General features: G+C 52.7%; 1 protein-coding gene across 1 annotated transcript in view; it reads right to left on the bottom strand.

The window, feature by feature from the left end:
• The window catches only part of VSTM2L (V-set and transmembrane domain containing 2 like), a 43,349-nt gene that overhangs the window by 2,954 nt on the left and 17,858 nt on the right, over positions 1–22,537 (bottom strand). Inside the window, exons 2-3 of the mRNA XM_035298571.3 lie at positions 11,146–11,315; positions 9,423–9,473 (exon numbers count right to left, since the gene is read on the bottom strand). Coding sequence (XP_035154462.2) covers positions 9,423–9,473; positions 11,146–11,315 — 221 coding nt within the window. The remainder of the gene's footprint in view (positions 1–9,422; positions 9,474–11,145; positions 11,316–22,537) is intronic.

Genomic DNA, 22,537 nt, shown 5'->3' with positions numbered 1-22,537 from the left:
GACAGTTTCACAGGCCCAGGTGAGCAGGCCCCAGACCTGTGGCCTACCGGTCCCTCAATTCTGGAGAGACCACCAGCTGGCCTGTTCCTGCCAAGCCCCAGCTCCTAGAGAGGGAAGCCCAGCTTCTGGCTCCAGGTGGGATGCCCCTGCTGGTCACCCCTGCAGTGAGGTGCCAGGATGAAAAGGCACAGCCTTTGCACGCAGCCTGCAGACATTTCTAAGCATGTGCCAGGTGCTCCCATGTGTGACTTCTAATCATCTCACCAATCTGCCCTGGTCTCCCTAGGAGGCCTTTTTCATCAACTCCCAAATGGGAAATTCTTGCTGACCTCATGGCCTTTGCATGTGCTGGGCCGTCTGCCTGGGTGGGGTTCCCTGCTCATCTTCACCAGCTGGGTTCCCATTCATCCTAAATGTCACCTCTCCAAGAAAACTGACCCTTTGTCACCACTCCCTCCTATTTCTTGCATAGCAATCTTCTCATTTTGAATCGTGTGTTTGTCTGTTGAGTTGATTTTGAGTTCTCTCCCTAGCTAAACTGTACCCTCCATGAGAGCAGGGACAACTTTTATTTTGTCCATGTGGGTGGTTACCACAGAGCCAGCACTCCATAAATAATCATCAACATGTGTTGAATGAATGGGCCCACCCATGACCTCCTTTCTCCAAGTGAAGTGGTACTCAGATGTCATGCTTTCTAATTTTAAGTCACATGCTTATGATGATAGGGTTTGGCTCTGTGTCCCCACCCAAATCTCACCCTGACTTGTGAGGGTGGGACCTGGTGGGAGGTGATTGGATTATGGGGGCAGTTTTCTCCATGCTGTTCTCGTGATAGTGAGTAGTTCTCATGAAATCTGATGGTTTAAATGTAGCAGTTTCCCCTTCATTCCCTCTTCTCCTGCCACCATGTAAGACATGCCTTGCTTCCCTTTAGCTTTACGCCATGATTGTAAGTTTTGAGGCCTCCCCAGCCATTAGGCCTCCCCAGCCATGCAGAACGATGAGTTAATTAAACCTCTTTCCTTTGTGAATTACCCAGTCTCTGGTGGTAGTTCTTCTTTTTTTTTCTTTTTTCTGTTTTTGAGACAGAGTCTTGCTCTGTTGCCCAGCCTGGAGTGTAGTTGTTCAATCTCAATTCACTGCAACCTCCACCTCCCAGGCTCAAGCAATTCTCTGCCTCAGCCTCCCGAGTACCTGAGATTACAGGCGTCCATCACCATGCCCGGCTAATTTTTTGTAATTTTAGTAGAGACGGAGTTTCACCATCTTGGCCAGGTTGATCTTGAACTCCTGACCTCGTGATCCACCTGCTTCAGCCTCCCAAAGTGCTGGGATTACAGGCATGAGCTACTGTGCCCGGCCTCTGGTAGTTTTTTATAGCAGGGTGAATATACATAACAATGCCCACTTTGCAGATGATGAAACTGAGGCTCTGAAAGAAGAGATTCGCCCAGAGGCACGGACTCAGTGAGTGGCGGAAATGGGAGCAGGCTCTATGTGCTCTCACCCTCCCAGTGGTATGACAGACTCACCAAGGGCCACCAGTACTGGCAGGGCCACAGGGAAGCAAAGAGGAGCGTGTCCAGCAACAGGGACTGGCCGTCCTCCCTCATGCTGAGCCTTCCTGGCTGTCTATTGTCCCCTATATGGGGGAAAGCCTTCCGCAGAGGCATGGAGGTGGCACCCAGGCAGGACTTCCCTACGGCAAGCAGTGGGAAACCCTCCCAGCTGCCCCTCTGGCTATGGGGGCACCCCTCCCTAGTGCCAGGCTCTGCTGGAGCCAACCCTATCCCTCTGACTCCATCATCTCCGCCCAGGGTCACAAAGAGGCTCTGCGGTCCTGCGTGCTCTCTCCAGTGAGTTAGGAGATGCTGTTGCAAATGCGCAGCGGGAGTGAATTACCTCAACATCTGCTTCCCTCACGGATATTAATTATCCTTCATTTGTCAACCCTACAAGGCGCTAATGGAGTAATAATGCAAAGCTGGGAGCACTCACTCCTAGGGAGAGAGCACCAAGCGAGGCCCAGCCCTCAGCCCACCCGCTCCCATCCCCCAGACAGGGCCATGAAGGCCTGGACGGCTCCCCAGGCAGCCAGCTTCCTCCTCCCTGTCACCCCTCTCTGCCAGCTGACAGATGTGGCCTTCAGAAGCATGAGCTCTTCCTCTCTCAGAGAGGAAGAGGGCAGGGAGTAGTGGGAGGCCAGGCGCTGACCCTGACAAGGCGCCAGCACTCTGGCCTAGGTTTTCTTGGGCTAGATTCGTCCATTCATTCAACAAGCATTTAGCGAGTGCCTACTCTGAGCTGGGCACTGGGGACACCACAGTGAGCCAGCCAGATCCCAGTAATGCTGGCACAAGCTGACAGTCTAATGGAGAACCTATACTTCTAACCCATAATCAAGCAACTCAGCGAGTGAACATCCAACAGGACGAAGGGCGAGGACACACGTCAGATGTGACTCCCTCTCAGTCCCTGTGGTCCACGCCTCTAAGCACAATCTGGAGAAGGCAAATATATTTTCAGCAAAAATAATAACAGCAACAGTTGTGCCGGCGGCTAATGTTTATGAAGTGCCTGATCCCTGTGAGATGATGTGATAAGTTTCATCAATCTCTTTTTTTTTTGAGACAGGGTCTCGCACTGTCACCTTAGGCTGGAGTGCAGTGGCGTGATCATGACTCATGGCAACCTCAACCTCCTGGGCTCAAGCAATCCTCCCAATTCAGCATCCCCTCCCACCCCCTGAGTAACTGGGGCCACAAGTACGCACCACCACTCCTGGCCAATTTTTGTATCTTTCTGTAGAGATGGGGGTCACTATGTTGCCAAGGCTGGTCTCGAACTCCTGGGCTCAAGCCATGCTCCTGCCTCGGCCTCCCAAAGTGCTGGGATTCTAGGTGTGAGCCACTGCACCCAGCCAAGCTTCATCAATCTTATTTAAACCTCACAATGACCCTATGATGCAGGTGAAGAAACTGAGACTCAGACAGGTGAAGTGATTTTCTCAAGGCCACCCAGCTGGTGACAGAGTCCCTATCTTACCCGCCCCTCTGGGAGCCTTCTGAACAGTAAACTAGAGGTGGGTCTTCTTATGTCTTTCCGAGGCCCCCAAGACTCCATGTCTTGGGGAAGCCCAGCCCAAATCTTCATCAGAGGCCTCTCCCACAGGAGGGGGCCCAACATCCCCCTCCAGGAGCAGCCTGTTAGATATCATCCATCGCACATTGTGTAGAAAGTCCTTCGGCCCAGCCCTCCAGGACGACGGGAGAGCCCCCAAAGAGAGGACCCGCGCATGGCAGTCCGGCTGTAAATCATAATCACCTCCGCGCAGACATTGACAGGCCTTAGCAGTGCAATTAAGCACCTAATTACGCTGAAACAGACGAGGCCGAGTCCTGGCCAGGGCCAAGTTCAGCCTCCTCCCTGCTCGCCCCATGGTCCAGGCTTTTCCGGGCACGTCAGAGACACTCCAAGGCCAGCTTACATTGGGCAGGCTGGGATCTTCCAGCCACACCAGGAAGAATGGATTTGTACTCGTGATGCCAGCCCTTGCCTTCACATGGCCTCCTGGCAGAGGTGGTGGCCCCAGGGAAGGTGCTGGGGTGAGGAATGGGGGTCTGGTGGATTCTGCCCCAGGCTGGGCCCTACAATCAGCCTCCATTAGCTCCACCCTGCACTCTACCAGCCCCTCAGCATGTTCAGAACCCAACTCAGGGTGTTCCCAGACCTGGGCCCAGAAAGCCCTACTGTTCCAGCCAAACTCTGCAGTTGCCATTTCTGTTTTCCTTCTGCGCTCCGCACACTCCACTCCTGAACCCACTGACCTCCTCTAACTGGACCATCACTGGACCCCTTTCCCTTCTCTCCAGAATCCACATCCCCCAGCCCTGGCCTAAGCAAGGTCCCTGCTTCTCCCATCTGGGCCATCACCCCAGCCTCCTCCTGGGTCTACACAACCTTTCAACCTCCTCTTCCATGACAGCCAGACCGATTTTTTCAAAAAATTTCAACTTAAACTCTTTGATGGTCCCATGGTGGCTGACAAGGCCCTTCAAGGTCCCCTCCCAGCCTGCCCCTCAGCCTCATCAGCCACTAGCAATTCCTCCAACGCACACACCCAGCCAAGTTCCCCACCCCTTGTCAAATCCTCCACACTTCAGTGCTCACTTCAAATAGCACCTCCTCCAGGAAGCCCTCCTGGCCCCCCAGGCTAGATCAGATCCCCTGTTTCCACGGCTCTCTGCATTTTGGTCAGAGCTGTAATTTTATTTTTTATCCTGCATGATTATTGGATTAACACCCCTCTCCTACATTGGACTGGGAGCACCCAGAGGGCAGGGGCTGTGGCCATGATCTTTCCAGAGTCATCTTTGTTTAACTCACCTGCAACCACAAGCCATTTACAGTGATGAAGTCCCCCTGGGAAGGGGGTATGTGTGAATTTCACCCTGTCTTAAAATTAGGAAATTGTGGACTGTCTATGTTTGCAAAACTGGTTAAAGGGAAATTAACCTCAATTCTAGCACAAAGGACTTTAGTCAGATCGAAAGAAAAACTTCCAGAACTTGAAAATGGCCAATAAGCAGAAATGTTTGCCTGAGCCACAGAAATGATTCCACCTAATGGTGGAGTCTTTAGCAGATGTAAGCTGCCAAGGGAGATATTTTTAGGGCAGGGTCCTTCCTGGGCCCCAAGTTAAACGAGGTAATTCATGTAAAGTGCTCGTCCTGGTTCCTAACATATGGTAAGAACTCAATAAATGTTAGCTGCTATATTATTACTGTCATCATTATTTTATCACAGATGCCTGTCCTCCCACATAAATGATCTCCTTATGAGAGCAGTGGTGCGATCTCGGCTCACTGCAGCCTCTGCCTCCCAGGTTGAAGTGATTCTCCCACTTCAGCCTCCCAGGTATCTGGGGCTGCAGGTGCACACCACCACACCCAGCTAATTTTTGTATTTTTAGTAGAGACAGGGTTTTACCATGTTGGCCAGGCTGGTCTTGGAACTCCTGACCTCATGATCTGCCTGCCTCAACCTCCTAACATGCTGGGATTACAGGAGTGAGCCATCAGATTCCGAGCTTTTATTTTTCATTTTTGAGACAAAGTCTCACTCTGTCGCCCAGGCCTGAGTGCAGTGGTATGATCTTGTCTCACTGCAACCTCCACCTTTCAAGTTCCTGCTATCCTCCCGCCTCCGTCTCCTGAGTAGCTGGGATTTACAGGCACGTGCCACCACACCTGGCTAATTTTTGTATTTTTAGTACAGACAGGGTTTCACCATGTTGGCCAGGCTGGTCTCGAACTCCTGACCTCAGATGATCTACCCGCCTTGGCCTCCCAAAGCACTGGGATTACAGGTGTGAGCTACTGCACCCAGCATCTGAGTTTTGTTTTTTAACTATTATTATTATTATTATCTTGCCTATATCCTGCTCTCTTGCTAGGAATAGGAGTTTTATGAGGCACAAATTCATGTTAACAAGTTTCCACCCTAGGAACCACTGTCATCCACATAGCCTAATCCATAGCGCTTGACAATTTCCAAAGTGTTTTCACATATGCCTTCCGCAACAGCTCATTGAGGAAAAGGGAGAGTTGAGGAGGTGGCAGACCTGGATCCAGGACTCGGCTCCTGGGACGCTAAGTGCTGGCCCCACTGTGTCCTCACAGTCCCCACACAGCAGTCACCACAGCCAACTCTAAGAGTCTGAATCTTCACAAGGCCAACATGGCCACCCCGACAGGTTCACGAAGCCCTCCCGCCACCAAGCCCCTCAAAGCTCACAGCACTTTCTTATCCTGAAACTTGGAACATTATTTTTTGATCACAGATGCCTGTCCTCCCACATAAACGATCTCCCTATGAGATCTTGAGATTCCACCAGCCTGTAGACTGCACTATTTGGCTTAGACAGTATTTTCATTTATTTATTTATTTCTCACTCTGTCTCCCAGGCTGGAGTGCAATGGCACAATCTTGGCTCACTACAACCTCTGCCTTCTGGGTTCAAGTGATTCTCCTGCCTCAGCCTCCCAAATAGCTGGGACTACAGGCGTGTGCCACTACATCCAGCTAATTTTGGTATTTTTAGTAGAGACGGGGTTTCACCATGTTGGCCAGGTTGGTCTCGAATTCCTGAACTTGTGATCTGCCTGCCTCAGCCTCCCAAAGTGCTGGGATTACAGGCATGAGCCACTGTGCCTGGCCCTTAGAAGGTGTTTTTCAAAAAATCTAATTAGATAACAATAGTTAAAACTCGGCAAGATTCCATTGAAATCGGGATTTTTAGAAGTCAGGAGAATATGGGGCCTAGGTCCCTGCCTGGCTCAGCTGTGCCCTGTAGACACACGGTCTGGGTTTCTTAGGCTCCCACAGGAGCTCCTTCACTTGTTCATGTCATGTCACTGGTACGCACACGTGAACAGATACGGGATCCACACCGTGATGGCATGTCTGCATACAAACATCTGGCCAGGTGCGGTGGCTCATGCCTGTAATCCCAGCACTTTGGGAGGCTGCAGCAGGAGGATCACCTGAGGTCAGGAGTTTGAGACCAGCCTGGCCAACATGGTGAAACCCCATCTCTACTAAAAATACACACACACAAAAAAATTAGCCGGGCATGGTAGCACATGCCTGTGGTCCTAGCTACTGGAGAGGCTGAGGCAGGAGAATAGCTTGAACCCAGGAGGCGGAGGTTGCAGTGAGCCGAGATCATGCCACGGCACTCCAGCCTGGGTGACAACAGTGAAACTCCATCTCAAAAAAAACCCAAAATCTGTGTAGGGGTTTACACATACATTGGCCTGGGCGTGTGTCTGTGTCTGTGATAGTTATTCAACAGATATTTCTCAGGTGCCTACTATGCCAGGCTCTGCGCTAGACTCTGGAAATGCAACAGTGAGTCAGGCAGGCCCAGGCCCAGCACCTCCCATCTCTGGGGAGACAGTCATGAAGCAAAAACTCACACAAGTGGATAATGACAACCAGAAATACAGCCAGCAGGGAAACGGGAGGGCCACCAGCTGGGTTACAGATTCAAGGGACATTTTCCCAAGCTGAGCTCTGTAGGAAGAGAGAGAGGAACAGCTTCGCAGGCAGAGGGGCCAGCCTGTGCAAAGGCCTGGAGGTGGGAAGCAATGGGAAGGTGGAAAGGCTGCCAGGGTTGGGAGGGGAAGGGGAGTGAGGTTAGCAAGAGGAGTGAGGCTGGAGGGTGGGCAGAGCAATCGTGCAGAGTTCTAAAGGCCACAGAGAAAAGTTTGGGCCGCCTCCTCTGGCTGCAGGAATCCAGGGAGTGTAGTGGCTCACGCCTGTAATCCCAGCACGTTGGGAGGCCAAGGTGGGCGGATCACTTGTGGTCAGGAGTTCGAGAGCAACCTGGCCAACATGGCGAAACCCCATCTCTACTAAAAGTACAAAAATTAGCCAGGCATGGTGTCAGGGGCCTGTAATCCCAGCTATTTGGGAGGCGGAGGCAGCAGAATCCCTTGAACCTGGGAATTGGAGGTTGCAGTGAGCCGAGATCATGCCACTGCACTTCAGCCTGGGTAACAAGAGCAAGACTCCATCTCAAAAAACAAACAAACAAACAAACAAATGAACAACAACAAAAAAAAGAAAAGAAAAGTAAAAAAAGAAATGGTTATTCTTGTGGCACTGTCTACACGAGGAGCCTGGCCCATGCCTGTCTGTGTGTTCCCTAACCAGACCCCCAGAGCCCCAGCTGGTGCAGGAATTGCAGGGGCTGGAGTTGGGCGGGTGGGGGTAATTGCACATTTATGCTGAGCACATTTATTTTATTTAACTAATTAGCATCATCACATTCCCCTCATGTGGGACCAAGTAGCCTCAAATTCTAATCCTGTAAGTCAATTAGATTATTCTCTCCTTTGCTGGAGCTGCTCCTTAAACCCAAGCAGAATTATAGGAGAGAGGGCTGCGATGAACGGGGTATTAATATGCACACAGATTTCTACCTGCCAGGGCTTAATGGATGGGTGTTTGGGCCAGAAACGGGCATCCAATATGGATGCACTCTTGGCAGAGGGTTGGGGGTGGACCTGCAGCCACCCTGAGCTGGATGGAAATGGTTTGAATTTTCAGACCCCACCTTCGGCCTGGGCCAGAGGCACTAATGATGCTTTGAAGGTCCTTGCTGTCTCTTCCCACCTGAAGGGGCTGCAGCAGCCTCCTCCCTGGCCTCTCTGCCTTCATGCTGCCACCTCTGATGCCCAACATGGCACCCCAATGACTCCCTGTGCCCACTCTCCACATGGTGACCTCGGTTTGGGAGTGCGGCTCCTCTGTACATCCCTGTCGAATTGGCCTTGGGGTCCTGAGCTCCCCTACAAGTCCTTGAAAAGTAGAGGAAGAATCAAGCAAAAAACAGTGAATTTAGACAGGTTTCCCACTATGCACATACGAGAGCACACACACACACACACATGCACGCACATAGGCACACACGCACGTATGCACGCATGCACATACACACGCACACACGCACATTCCTACCCCAGAGCACCTGCATTTTCTGAGTGTGTTGCTGGTAGATGACTAGCCTCCTGCCAGGCTGACCTCACGCCCCGTGCACAAATCTTGCCTCGTTGCATGGCCACATGCGTCCCTGGGCAGGACCCCTCCACTCTATTCTCCCTCCCCCAACCACCTCTCCTTTCTCCCTCCTATCTGCCTCTCCCAGGACTGGCTTTGGGGTGCCCCCTCCTTCATAAAAGCCGTCACTTCCTGAACTCCCCAGGAGCCCAGTTGCACTGGGCTGCAGCACAGCCTGCTGACAAAGAGCTGGAGCCCTGCAGCCACGTAGCTCAGCAACACCAGTCACCCCTGGCATGACCTCCAGCAAGTCCTTGACCCCCGGAGCCTCAGCTGCCCTACCTGCAAAATGGGTGAATGCCTGGCCCTTCTTATAGAGCATGGCTACTAACGAATGAGTCAGTAAATAAGAAGGCCTGGGCAGTCCTGAAATCCTCTGGCTAGAGGGCCCCCACCCCGTCCCCAGGGCCAGATCACTGAGTGACCCTGAGATGCTGTAACATGCAGTCATCATAGGCCAAAAAAAGCTGGCTCAGTCTCATTAGAGCTTGTTGGTTCCCCAAATAAAAAATGCTGCTGAGACAAGCACAGAGGCACTGGGATGCACACAGCCTTGGCCCCAACAGGAGGGAATGCATCTTCTCTCCCCTGTCATTTTTTGTGCCCTTCATTCAATGAACTTGAAAAATCTCCAGCTTTTAAAAAACAGAGCGGGGCCATTTTTCCCCCTTCTCTTTTTCTTCTCTTCCTTCTTCTCACCGAAGCTCCCTGCTGAACTGGACCCCAATTTTTTTTTTAAGTCACAGCTGTGCCCTCCATTAGAGCCCTTTCGAGAAGTCATTATCAAAACTCACACTTATTTTGGTCGCCTCCTTCCCTGCGTCTTCCTGCTGAGATGCTTTTAGCTGTTGGGAGCGGGGAGGGGTGGAGAGAGCAGAGACAACGTGTTAGCACGGGGTGGGGGTGGGGTGGCAGTGAGGGGAGACACTTTACAGGGATGCAGACAACAGCTAAGACACTCACTACAGCAGATGAGGCTCAGGGGCCATGGGGTCTGGAGCTGGGGTCCCTCAGCTCTCTGTATCCACTCAGGGGACGGAGGAGAGGTCAGAGGCAAAGAAGATAATGGAGGTACATAGAAAACTGACCACATTTGTGCATTTAGACACACACAAGGGTACTTCGTATACATCGGGTGGGTGTGAATAGGCAGAAATCTAAGTGTCAGTTTGTTATGTTGCTAGGAGTGTGTTTGTACCCTTGAGTCACTCTATCTGGGAGTGTGTTTGTACCTTCAAGCATGTCACCCACATGAATGTGTGTGCAGATGCTGTGTGAACCCTGCCCACATTCCCCACCTTTGCAAGCTGACCCCAAAGGCTTCCAACTGCAGACACCTGTCACTCTTTGCCTAAGGGTTTTCTCTGGCCGTTTTCTCTAAGCCTGCATGTGGTAGGGCTGGAAGTCTTGGGGAGCTGACACTCCCAGGAGCAAGACAGAGTTTGGTATGTACTTGGGAGTGTATGAGCGTGCCAGTGCGTGTTTGTGAATGTGTGCAAATACATGTGTGAGTATAAGAATGGGTTCATTAGTGCAGAGCTATGTGTGAGCGTGCAAGTGATTCAGATGGAGTTCCTCCAAGAGCTGACCTCGAGGTTAAGATAAGTAGTTGATTTGGGAGGTGATCCCAGGAAGCACAAGTAGGGGAGAAGGTGAGTGAAACCAACAAGGAAGAAAGTTAATAATGGAGGATGTTGGCAGCTAGTTACCACTGCAGGCAACTGGAGCTCATCGCACTGGGCACTTGGGAGACAGTGAAAAACATGCTTCGGTCACCCCAGCTGAGGGCGAGGGAGCTGGGCATTCATCCTCCAACTCTGCGGGTCATTGATGGGGGCTGCTCCTGCCGATGGAACCCCCTGCTCCTCTTGTTTGCCTCGATGGCCGGCAGACTCTGGTGTCCAGAGAAAAGCCTCAGGCAGAGCTGGAGAAGCCGGCAGTTTGCAGTGGGGTGGTGCCGGGGTATGCTGCATATTGGGCATGGGGCAGAGCACCCACGGCATCTGCCCATGTGTACATGCAAGCATGCATGGGTAGAGGGGCAAGCTCGTGTGCAGCCATGGGTGTGCTGGGAGCCTGGTGCATGCATGCGTGTGTGCCTGTGAATGAACTCAGCATTTGCAGGGCTCTTTACAAAAAGGCTGCCGATGTGGCCTAGAGAAGTGGTGGAAAGTGTCACAAGACCCATCTTGCTCCATATCCTGGAGCCAGCTTGCCCCTCTGGCCTCAGTTTTCCCCCCATACCCTGAAGGGAGGGACTCTGTGCTCTGGAGGGCCCTTCTTGCTGTGGCCATTTCAAGTGCCTCCTAGCCCTGTCTCCTGCCTGTTCCCCCAAATAAGTCTCCATGATCACATAAAACCCCCACTCCAGGAGGAAGAAGAGGGAGACAGCTGTGTGGTGTGGAGAACAGTGCTGGAACCTGTATCGGTCAGAGGAGAAGAGGGGCAGGGGGATACCCCTACTCCAGAAACCAGGATTTCCCCAGCCTAGCCTGGGCATCTCCCCAGGGGCATTACCTGGTTGGAGGCCCACGCCTGCTTGTCTGTCCAGTCCCGGTGGCTTCGTACGTACCACCACTGGATCTCCAGTGAGTATGAGGGGGAGCCACTGCCGCGGAAGGAGCAGGCCATCTCCACGTCCTCGCCCGTCCGTGCCGTCATGTCATGGGGTGTCTCTGTGAACAAGGCTGTGCAAGACACGGGGAAGAGTGGCGGGGCTCAGGAAACCGCAGGGCCAAGGGCTGCTGGGTGAGGGAGGTGGAGAACGTAGGAGCCGCTGGCCCTGCACAGCGGGGTGGAGGAGGTGGGGTTGGCCCGAAAGCCTGCTGGTGGGAGTGGCCTGGCTCTGGGTGGGCACTCAAGAGCTCAGCGATGCCGGCCAGGGGTGCACGTGGCAGCTGACGGGAGATGTGGATGAGGGAGTAGGTGCTGCCCCAGAGGCCGCGCCAGCAGCCAGCGCTGTGGGAGGGCATGCCGAGGATGGGAGAAGGGATGGGCTGGATGCTGACAGCAAGAAGGCCAGGGAGGAACTGCCACTTCCATCAGCTCTTCCAGGTTCTTCACCCCGCTCGGTTCCCCCCCAGTTACTCCAGCGACCATGTACAGTGGCCAGCACCATTGTTGCAAAACCAAAGCAGAGGTGGCCTCTCCCCTGCTTAGAAGCCTCCCCTGGGACCCCAGGTCTGGGGGTCAGCACCTGTTCCCCTGGCTTCCTCCCTGTCCTGTGGATGCACCTCCCTTTCTAGCCTCACTCTTGCTCTGGCTGTTCCCCTTCAGGAATGCCCTTCCCTCCCCCTCTCTTTGCCCACCTGGCTCCTTCAGATCTGTCAAAGCTCAGTTCAAATGTCACCCTCTGAAAGGTTCTCCTTGAGGACCCCGAGAAGGTCCCCCACCTCCTGCCCTGCCCTGTTGCCTGTAACATGGAGCTCCCACAGCTGGCATTTGCTGGGGCAGAGTAGCTGCTTGGTGGTTGGAATGGGTGCAGAATCCTCCACCTTCTTAGAGCACCCAGGGTGATGAGCCACTCTTGCCTCCTTCCCCCCAGAAGGGCCTAGCTCTCCACCACAGCCCAGGGCACACAGTTCCCCGACCCAGCAGGAGCCCTGCCCCATCGCCATCCTCCATCCCACCAAGTAAATGAGAAAATGCATCCCTACTTCATGCGGCCCCCATGCCCCTCCCCACCATATGTTCTGTCTCCCATCTCCCCAAACAAATATTGTCCTGAGACGTAATTAGAATTATCTCCTCTTCTCAGGAGAGATTATCCCACCCTGGAAAGACGCCTGGCAACGTGCAGGTCACCCAGGATCGCTGTGGCTGTCAATCCCTCAGCCACCCTGCTCCTCCTCACTACTGCAACCTAACAGGTGCCCCTGGCCCAGAGGGGAGGACTCCCAGCCCCAGGAGTGCCCCGCAACCCAGCTCAGCTTAGGGCAGGAGGGAGAGGGAGTCCTAGGCTAGGAGGTGAAATCCTAGATTCAGGCCCCTGCTCTGGGGCCACCTCCCTTGTCCCCTTGTCCCAGGAGACAGAGGGTGATGCTAATTGACAAAAGACTGTATCTGGAAGCTTCTGCCATTTCTGCTCTGTACATGGGGTTTCCATGTGCAGCTCTACTTGAGAAGTGGGTTTCTGGGCTGAAAGTTTGAAATGACCCTAATCCTCAAGGTCAAGGGTTTAGAAAGCAGCTCATGGAGGCTCCCCTGAGTCTTGGAAATCCCATCTGCTGCACTGTGGTTAATAGGAATCAAGGCCTGAGTTCCTGAACATGTGCCAGAGATGGTGTGGGGTGCCATCACATGCAGCCCCCCTGAAAGCTGTGACCATTCTGGTTTTTTTCTTTTTTGAAGACAGAGTTTCACTCTTGTTGCCCAGGCTAGAGTGCAATAGTGCAATTTCAGCTCACTGAAACCTCCACCTCCCAGATTCAAGCGCTTCTCCTGCCTCAGCCTCCTGAGTAGCTGGATTACAGGCATGTACCACCATGCCTTGCTACTTTTGTGTTTTTAGTAGAGACAGGGTTTCTCCATGTTGGTCAGGCTGGCCTCGAACTCCTGACCTCAGGTGATCCGCCCACCTTGGCCTCCCAAAGTGCTGGGATTACCAGCGTGAGCCACTGTGCCTGGCCTGCTGTGACCATTCTTATCCCCACTAAGTAAGAGACAATGCGGGCACCTGGAGGGAAGGTCCCTCCCCCACATTACCGTGAGGGCTACCGCATCCTTCCAGGGGATCAACCCAGACATTTTTGTCACCCTGGGCTCCCTCCCTCCTCACTTCCCTCCCCATTCAGTCTTACTCCTGACGCCTCCAGAATCTGGCCCCTTCCCCCATCTCTGCTGTCTTCCCGGGGCTGAGCTGCCATCCTGGCTCACCTGCAACAGTGGGGAAACCTCACTGGCCTCCCGCTTCCACTCTTCCTCTCTGACAAGCTATTTTCAACACAGCGGCCAGATGTACCTTGGCAAAACATAAATCAGTCCCTGTCCCTGCTCTACTCACAACTGTCCCAGGCTGTCCTCCTACCCACAGTAAAACCCACAGTCCAGGCAGGCGCAGTGGCTCACACCTGTAATTCCAGCACTTTGAGAGGCTCAGGTGGGCAGATCACCTGAGGTTAGAGGTTTGAAACCAGCCTGGCCAATATAGCGAAACACCATCTCTACTAAAAATACCAAAATTAGCCAGGCACGGTGGTGGGTGCCTGTAATTCCAGTTATTCGGGAGGCTGAGGCAAGAGAATTGCCTGAGCCCAGGAGGTAGAGGTTGCAGTGAGCCAAGGTCTGGCCATTGCACTCCAGCCTGGGTGACAAAGTGAGACTCTGTCTCAAAAAAAAAAAAAAAAAGCCACAGTCCTCACTGCCTCAGCCTCTCAAAGTGCTGAGATTACAGGTATAAGCCACCGCGCCCAGCCGAGATGATTGCTCGTGCCCAGGAGGTCAAGGCTGCAGCAAGCCTTGAACGCACCACTGCATTCCAGGTGGCTGACGGGGCCCTCGTGGGAGGCCCTTCCCCTCCTGTGTTGGCCTCTGCCTGACTCCCGGCTCCTATTCCTGCCACAGCAGCCTCTGTTCAGCTCCTTCCCCGGGCATCCCAGTTGAGATTCCACCTCAAAACCTTTGCACCAGCAGATTCCTCTGCCTGAAGCATCCTTTCCTCAGATTCCTCTGGAGCAGCCATCCCCCACATGACTCCCTCCCCCGCTCCCGCAGGACCCTGCTCCAAGGCCGCTTCATCAGGGAGGCCTGCCCTGACCACCTCATTTAAACCCAGCACTTCACCCTTCCTTCCAACGCCACCAGCACTGGCCAACAGGACTTTCTGCCATGAGGAGGGTGTTCTGTACCTGAGCCAGTACCGTAGCCAGCAGTCACCTGAGCACTTGAAATGTGACTGAGGGCCTGAATTTCAAATGTTATTTAATTTTAACTCATTTAAACATAAATGTGTTGGACAGCACAGCTAATATGCCTATTTTGTGTATGTTTATTGTCAGCCTTCCCTCCCTGCCGCTAGAGCAGTGCCTGGCACATAGCAGGTGCTCAATAAATACATTTTATTATTTTTTTTGAGGCAGGGTCTCGCTCTGTTGTCTAGGTTGGAGTGCAGTGGTGCATTCAAAGCTTGCTGCAGCCTTGACCTGGGCACAAGCAATCCTCTCCCCTCAGCCCCCTGAGATGGTGGAATTACAGGCTCGAGCCACCACACCCAACTAGTTTTTTTAACTTTTTTTTTTTTGAGACAGAGTCTCACTTTGTCACCAGGCTGGAGTGCAGTGGTGTGAGCTCACTGCAACCTCTGCCTCCTGGGTTCAAGCGATTCTCCTGACTCAGCCTCCCGAGTAGCTGGGACTATAGGAGCATGCCACCTCGCCCAGCTAAGTTTTGTATTTTTAGTAGAGATGGGGTTCCACCATGGTGGCCAGGATGGTCTCAATCTCTTGACCTCATGATCCATCCGCCTCGGCCTCCCAAAGTGCTGGGATTATAGGTATGAGCCACTGTGCCTGGCCAATACATGCTTTTTGAATGAATGAATAAACAGCCTTGGCTGGGCAGTGGTGGAGCAGGGTCCAGAGCAAGGGTACCCTGCCCTGAGAGTCCTGGGCCAGGTCTTGCCCTAGGAGTCTTCCCTGACTCCCAATTGCCACCTCGAGCAGAGCACAAGGAGATGCTAGGGAGCCTGCATGGGAAGGGGACAAGAGGTGACCCTCTTGTGGGTTGCTGGTCCCTCACCCAGGATGGCGGATTCTGCCTTGATTCATGTACCTCCCACCCAGCACCAGGGCACCAGGGGCCTTTGCCAACAGGAGGAGAGGGGTGAGGACCCTGGAGGGTCTGGGATGACCACCAGTGTGACCCTGGCTGGCCAAAAGACAGTGGAGAGACATGGCTGTGGCTTCTCCAGTTGCCACTGCCTGAGCCACGGACATCAGAAGGTGCCTCCACTGCCCCTCTTCCAGTGGGGAGATGGCTCCAGAGCTAGCAGGGAACTTGCTTGATGCAGAACACAGAGCAAGAAAGGCTGAAGCCGCCCTCGGACCCAGCTGGTGTGACTCGGCCACTGCATGCCTCCTCCTCCCAGACACAGGTGAGGCGGGAACCATGTGTGGTGGACAGGGGCATGGGAGACAAGTGCGTGGGTCTCATGAGTGGGAGGAGAAGAGAGCAGGCCGCCCTTGGGCAGAGGCTCCGCTGGGGTCTCCTTGGGAAGGGCTGGGCCTCCAATTCATCTCCACTTAGTTTCCCCCTGCCCACACCCCCCTCCAACAACTAACAGAAAACCGTGACCCTGGACCACCAGCTCTTCATACTGATGCAGAAAGCAAGGCTCAGAGAGGGCGGGGTCTAATCTGGGGTGACTCAGCAGCTGAGGTTCAGCCAGGAGAGACACTCTCACCCCGAAACAGACACCTCCTGGGGTGGGCAGCCTGGGGTGGGCAGGAGCGCAGTGGAGAACCCCGCCACATGGCACCTCTCCACCAAGACCCTGGTAGTGGCCATCTAGGGCCTTGCTGTCCAACAGAAACAGAATGCAAGCCACACTGCAAGGCGCACATGGAATACTCCATCTTCCAGGAGCCACATGAAAAAAAGTAAAAAAAAAACCAACACGTGAAATTAATTAATTTTAATAATGTATTTTATTTAAGCCAAGACATCAAAAAATATTACTTCACCATGTAATGAAAATTACTAATGAAGCTGGGCATGGGCTGGTGCCTGTAATCCCAGCATGTTGGGAGGCCCAGGCGGGTGGATCACCTAAGGTCGGGAGTTCAAGAACAGCCTGGCCAACATGGTGAAACCCTATCTCTACTAAAGTGGAGGGCACCTGTAGTCTCAGCTACTTGGGAGGCTGAGGCAAGAGAATCGCTTGAATCTGGGAGGCATAGGTTGCAGTTAGCTGAGATTGTGCCATTAGGCTGGGCAACAAGAGTGAAATTCTGTCGCAAAAAAAAAAAAAAAAAGGCTCAGTCCCAACTGGCCAACCTTGCAGAGTCCTGGGGGGCAGGGTGGAGAGTCTGTTTCATTCCGAGTGCAAAGCCATGGTCAAGCCACCATGACCAATTAGTTTATTTATTTATTTATTTATTTATTTATTTAATTTGATATGGAGTCTCTCTGTTGCCAGGCTGGAGTGCAATGGCGTGATCTCGGCTCACTGCAACCTCTGCCTCCCAAGTTCAAGCAATTCTCCTGCCTCAGTCTCCTGAGCTGGGACTACAGGTGCGTACACAAGAACAGTGAAGGCATTTTACGCAGCTGGAGGCAATCAGGAAAGGCTTCCTGGAGGAGATATTGCCCCCGCCTTAGCCCCAGTGGGCCCAGTAGTGGAGCCGGGAGCAGGGAGGGGCTTCAGGTGGGAGGATGAGGAAAAAAGCAGGCTCAACTCATGGGAGACAAGTGAGTTAGCTGTGGGTGCGGCCACCCACTCTCCCACCCCACAGCGGGGCTGTGGTCCCAGGGCCTATCTGATCTCCAGAGCTGGCCAGGAGCTGCCTACAGAGGGTAGACTGGGGGAGGCCCCCTCAGGGACCCTTTGACTCCAACCTCATTAGTGAAGGGGCCAGTGTGTCCATAGGACAAGTGGGAAAACCAAGGCTCTGGGCATCTGACGACGAATCTGGGCCTCCCTGTTCACAGTTAGCAGCACCAAGGCCTGTCCCGGTCCCCAATCCAAGCTGCTCCAGAGGGAGAAGCCTGCTGTGGATGCAGGTAAGTGCCGGGAGCATTGGACTGGGAGCCAGGGGTGGAGGATGGAGCCTTTTTCTGCCAACAGACTTGCTGTGTGACCTCCAGAGACTCTCCCTTCTCTGAGTCTCTGCTCCCCTGTACGATTCTGGTTAGCCCTGATGGTCCGGAGAGCCCCACCAGCTCAGATCATCAGAAGGAGAAAGGGATAGATGTCCTAAGGGCAGAGCCTTGGGCGTTGAGAAGGGAAGGGTCACTTCCATGCAGGGGAAGAGGGGAATCTGGGAAGGCTTCAGAAAGGAGGTGGCACCTAAGCCAGGCCTTGAAGGATGGGTGGATACTGACAAGCAGAGGCACGCCTGAAAGTGTCAGGTAGCAGGAACCCTGGAGCAAAGGTAGAGGGGCAGGAAAGAAAGCTTTGTTTAAAAACATTCATTTCCTAAAAAAAAGGCCAGGCATGGTGGTCCGCGCCTGTAATCTAAGCACTTTGGAGGACAAGGTGGGCAGATCACCTGAGGTCGGGAGTTCAAGATCAGCCTGACCAATATGGTCTTTAAAAAAAAAGAAAAAAACATCCATTTCCTTTCCTGAGCATCTACTGTGTGCCTAACACCACACAGACACTGTCTCTAACACTCTCCACTCCCACTTGACAGATTAGGAAAGTGAGGCTGAGAAAAGTAACATGATTTGCCCAAGATTCACACAGAGCTGGATTTAGATGTTGGTCTGACTGGTGGTTGTGATCAAGATCCATGCGTCTGTCAGCCTCAACCAGGGTTTGGTCTGAGTTATCAGGTAAAATGCAGCCGCTAGGCTCCACACTTCCACATTCCACTTGCACACCTCCAGAGATGGGGAGCTCAGTTCCTCTCAGCCCCACTGAAAGCAGGCAGCTCAATCAGCAACAGGGGCTTCCTTCCGCTCTCACCAGCACCAGAAACAGGAAGGTGATTGATGCGTATTTTGATGCTGCTGCTGTGGCTGATGATGATGATGTAATGATAATATCTAAAAATAGAGACTACTTGTTTTGTGCCAGGCACTGTGCCAAGCTCTTTGTTGTACTTATTTATTTATTTATTGATACTTGCTCTTGTCACCCAGGCTGGAGAGCCGTGGTGTGATCTCGGCTCACTGCAACCTCTGCTTCCCAGGTTCAAGTGATTCTCCTGCCTCAGCCTCCCGAGTAGCTGGGATTACACACACCTGGCACAGCACAGCTAATTTTTGTGTTTTTAGTAGAGACAGGGTTTTGCCATGTTGGGCAGGCTAGTCTCGAACTGCTGACCTCAGGTGATCTGCCCACCTCGGCCTCCCAAAGTATTAGGATTACAGGTGTGAGCCACTGCACCTGGCCATGTTTATTTGTTTTTTGAGACAGGGCCTCACTCTGTCATCCGGGCTGGAGCACGGTGGCATGAATGCAGCAGTGAGCTGAACACAGCTCATTGCAGCCGTGAATTCCTGTGCTCAAGTGATCCCTTGTTTCTGCCTCCAAAGTCTGGGACAACAGGTGCATGCCACTACAACAAACTAATTTTTAAAATTTTTGTAGAGACAGGGTCTTGCTATGTTGCCCAGGCTTGTCTCAAACTCCTGGCTCAAGCAATCCTTCTGACTCAGCCTCCCAAAGCACCGGAATTACAGGTGTGAGCCACTGCACCCAGGTGAAAACTCTCTATATACATTTTCTCATGTTCTCACCATGATGCTATGGAGTGGTATTATCTCCATTTTCCTTTCTTTTTTTGAGACGGAGTCTCGCTTTGTCACCAGGCTGGTGTGTAATGGCACGATCTCTGCTCACTGCAACCTCCGTCTCCCAGGTTCAAGCAATTCTCCTCCTGAGTAGCTGAGATTACAGGTGTGTGCTACCACATCCAGCTAATATTTTTGTATTTTTAGTAGAGACAGGGTTTCACCATATTGGCCAGGCTGGTTTCGAACTCCCAACCTTGTGATTTGCCCACCTTGGCCTCCCAAAGTGCTAGGATTACAGACATGAGCCACAGCCTCTGGTCTATTATCCCCATTTTCAGATGGGGAGGCTAAAGCTCAGAGAGGTTCAATGACTTGCCCAAGGCCACAAGTTGAGTAAATGGTTAAACTGAACCCAGTTCTAGAGGGCTCTAAGCGGAAGCCTGTAACCCTGCCCCCTAGCCATACTCTTTCCCTTCCGCTGCCCAGAGCCTGATTCCCTTGTGAGCATCACTGCTGAGTCTGGGACATTGAATCCATCTCTCCTCTTTCACTTGCCCTGTCCCTGAGCCACACTCCCTCCTCAGGAAACGCCTTGCAGCCAGTCCCCAGGGAGGCGGGTATAGTGATAGATTTGTGAGAAGGATGCAACTGTCTTCTCCAGCCTCAGGGCCTGAGCTGGGCTGGGCTTGCTGGGAAGACAATTAAAACTGGTGTCCACAAATTGGGATTCTGCAGGGGAAGGAGAACCGGACTTGATTGAATGCAACATCTTCTTTCTTTCTGCTTTTAATTGGGGGAGCAATGTATTAATTAACCCCAGGCTTGGTTATCGTCACATCAGCTGCAGGAAATGGCTCTGTGGCTCTGGCCGGAATCACTGGGTTTTGCTTCTGGGAAAGGCAGGAGATGCCCTGGAGGAGCTGGCTGGCCCTTGGTGACCAGGGCCCTGACCTCCTTAACCTCCCAGGCCCTGGTTCAGTATGAACTGCTTAGAGCTTTGCCTTCAGGCCTGGGTTCAAATTTGATTTCCCCTACGCCCTAGTTGTATGACCTGGGCAAATCACTTTGCTTCTCAGACCCTCAGTTCCTTTATCTGAAAAAAGGGGAGAATGAAAGAGCCGATAAGAGGATTACATAAGACATGTGCCTCGTGGCTGGCACATGGTAGGTGCTCAATAAACAGCACTCCTTTCTCACCTCCTAGCTCAAACATCCCATCATCTCCAGAACGATGGCTAAAGATGCTTCCTTGTTGCTGCTTCAGATTATGCATTGGGTGCATCTGTATTGGACTCACATGTGAGCCCTGCAATACCTCACCTATCAGTCCTCCAGCTCTTCTCTCTGCTTATTTGCTCTGGTGCTCCGGGAGCCAGTGGGACTCATGCAAGCCAAAAGGGCTTGTCCAGCACAGGCAGCCCCCAGCTCCCTCCATCTCTGAGCCCAGATTCCCCATCCCAGACCCTCTGGTCCAGCCCCAAGTCTCCTGTCTCCCTCTCCATGCCCTTTCAACCTTTAAGTCTCTGGGGGGAGGCTGCCTCTTCCAGGAAGCCTGCAGAGATTGGTCCTCAGCACACCCATCAGCCTCTGCCTGAGTGACAGCAGGACTCCTCTTGGGGACTGGTGGCAGGGGCAGCTCTATTCATGAAAACCAAGGCAGAGCTGGGGTTAGAGAGAGGCATAGTGAACCAACGTGGCCCCACTGGTCAGCCCAGCCCCATCTCTCACTAGATAACACAGTGACTCCCTACACAAAAACCTTCAGGGGTGAATGGAGGAACACAATCGAGTCTGTCCATGTAATGGAGTAGTATTCAGCCTTAAAAAGGAAGGAAATTCTGGCACATGCCACAACATAGATGAACCTTGAGGACATTGCACTGAGTGAAACAGGTCAGTCACAGAAAGACAAACATGGTGTGATTCAAACTCACAGAGACAGAAAGCAGAATGGGGGTTGTCAGGGGCTGGGGGGCGTGTGGGGGGAGTTGCTACGGACCAGGCAGAGTTTCTGTTTTGGATGATGGACAGTTTCTGGACTGGATGGTAGCGATGTTCTTGATGCTGCTGAGCCATATACTTACAAATGGGGAAAATGGGAAACTGTATGTTATGTATATTTCACCATAATTTTGGTAAAGCCTCTGCTGGCTTCCCTGGGCTCACTGCAGCAATAGATTTACAACAAAAATTCCCTAGAGTGGGTGGATCGCTGGGGCCCAGGAGTTCAAGGCTGCAGTGAGCTATGATCATGCCACTGCACTCCAGCCTGGGCAACAGAGCGAGACCTCATCTAAAAAAGAAAGAAAGAAAGAGAGAAAGAAAACAAAAATACCCTGGACTTGTTCCCAGAATGTCCCTCCCCACATCCTCAACTCCTTCAAGCCTCAGCTCCAATGTCACCTCCTCACTGAGGCCCTCCCTACTTCCCCTCCCTCTCCTGGTCCCCCTTTTCCCAACTTCATCTTTCTCGTTACCACCCATCACTCTCCTATTATATGTTGCTTATTTTTTATTTTATTTACTTTTATTTTTTATTTTTATTTTTGAGACAGTCTCACTCTGTCACCAGGGCTGGAGTGCAGTGGCACAATCTCAGCTCACTGCAACCTCCATCTCCTGGGTTCAAGGGATTCTCCTGCCTTGGCCTCCCAAGTAGCTGGGATTAGAGGTGCGTGCCACCATGCCCAGCTAATTTTTTTGTATTTTTAGTAGAGATGGAATTTCACCATGTTGGCCAGGCTGGTCTCGAACTCCTGACCTCGTGATTCACTTGCCTTGGCCTCCCAAAGTGCTGGGATTACAGGTGTGAGCCACCGCGCCCGGCTATTTTATGTTTGTGTATCATCTGTACTCCAACTAGAGTTAAAGATGGAGATTCTAGATAAAGGCAGCAGACTCTAGTCTGTTCACTGCTGTGTCCCAGCAGCCAGAGCAAGGCCATGCACATAGTAGGTGTCAGGGAACACTCCGCTGTAGTAGCTCTGGTGGCAGGCAGGGAAAGGATCCCATTTTCCCTGCTCTGGGCTGTCTGGGGCCTTCAGGAAGCTCCCGTACTTCAGCCTTATTGGGAAACTACCAGCCCTCAGGGTCAAGGTCAAGCACCCAGGTTCAGCATCCAAAGTCTGCAGGCTCTGGCTCTGCCTGGACCCCAACTGCAGCCCCTCCCAGCCACTTACATATGTCCCCCTAAAGGACACAGCCTGCACACTGTCCCTGGAATCCTGACTCACAGGTAGTCCACTGCCTGGAGGTGCCCTCCCTCCTCAGGAAGCCCTGCTTGGTGCCCCCAGTGGTCTCTGAGGCTGCCTCTCCCTGTCCTGGAGTGTGTTACATGACAGATGCTGAGGTGTCTGGGTCTGCTGCAAGCTGGGAGCTCCCCCAGTGCAGGAACCCTGCATTGCCCAGCACAGATCAGGCACAAGGGAGGTGGCTAGGCATGTGCTAAACACATGAGTGAATGAATCAATGAATCAATGAATGAATCAAATGAGAAAAAAAGGTCAGACAA

Source organism: Callithrix jacchus, chromosome 5 (assembly GCF_049354715.1).
Source record: "Callithrix jacchus isolate 240 chromosome 5, calJac240_pri, whole genome shotgun sequence".
NCBI classification, from domain to species: Eukaryota; Metazoa; Chordata; class Mammalia; order Primates; family Cebidae; genus Callithrix; species Callithrix jacchus.
This window is presented reverse-complemented; position numbering and strand designations above follow the sequence as displayed.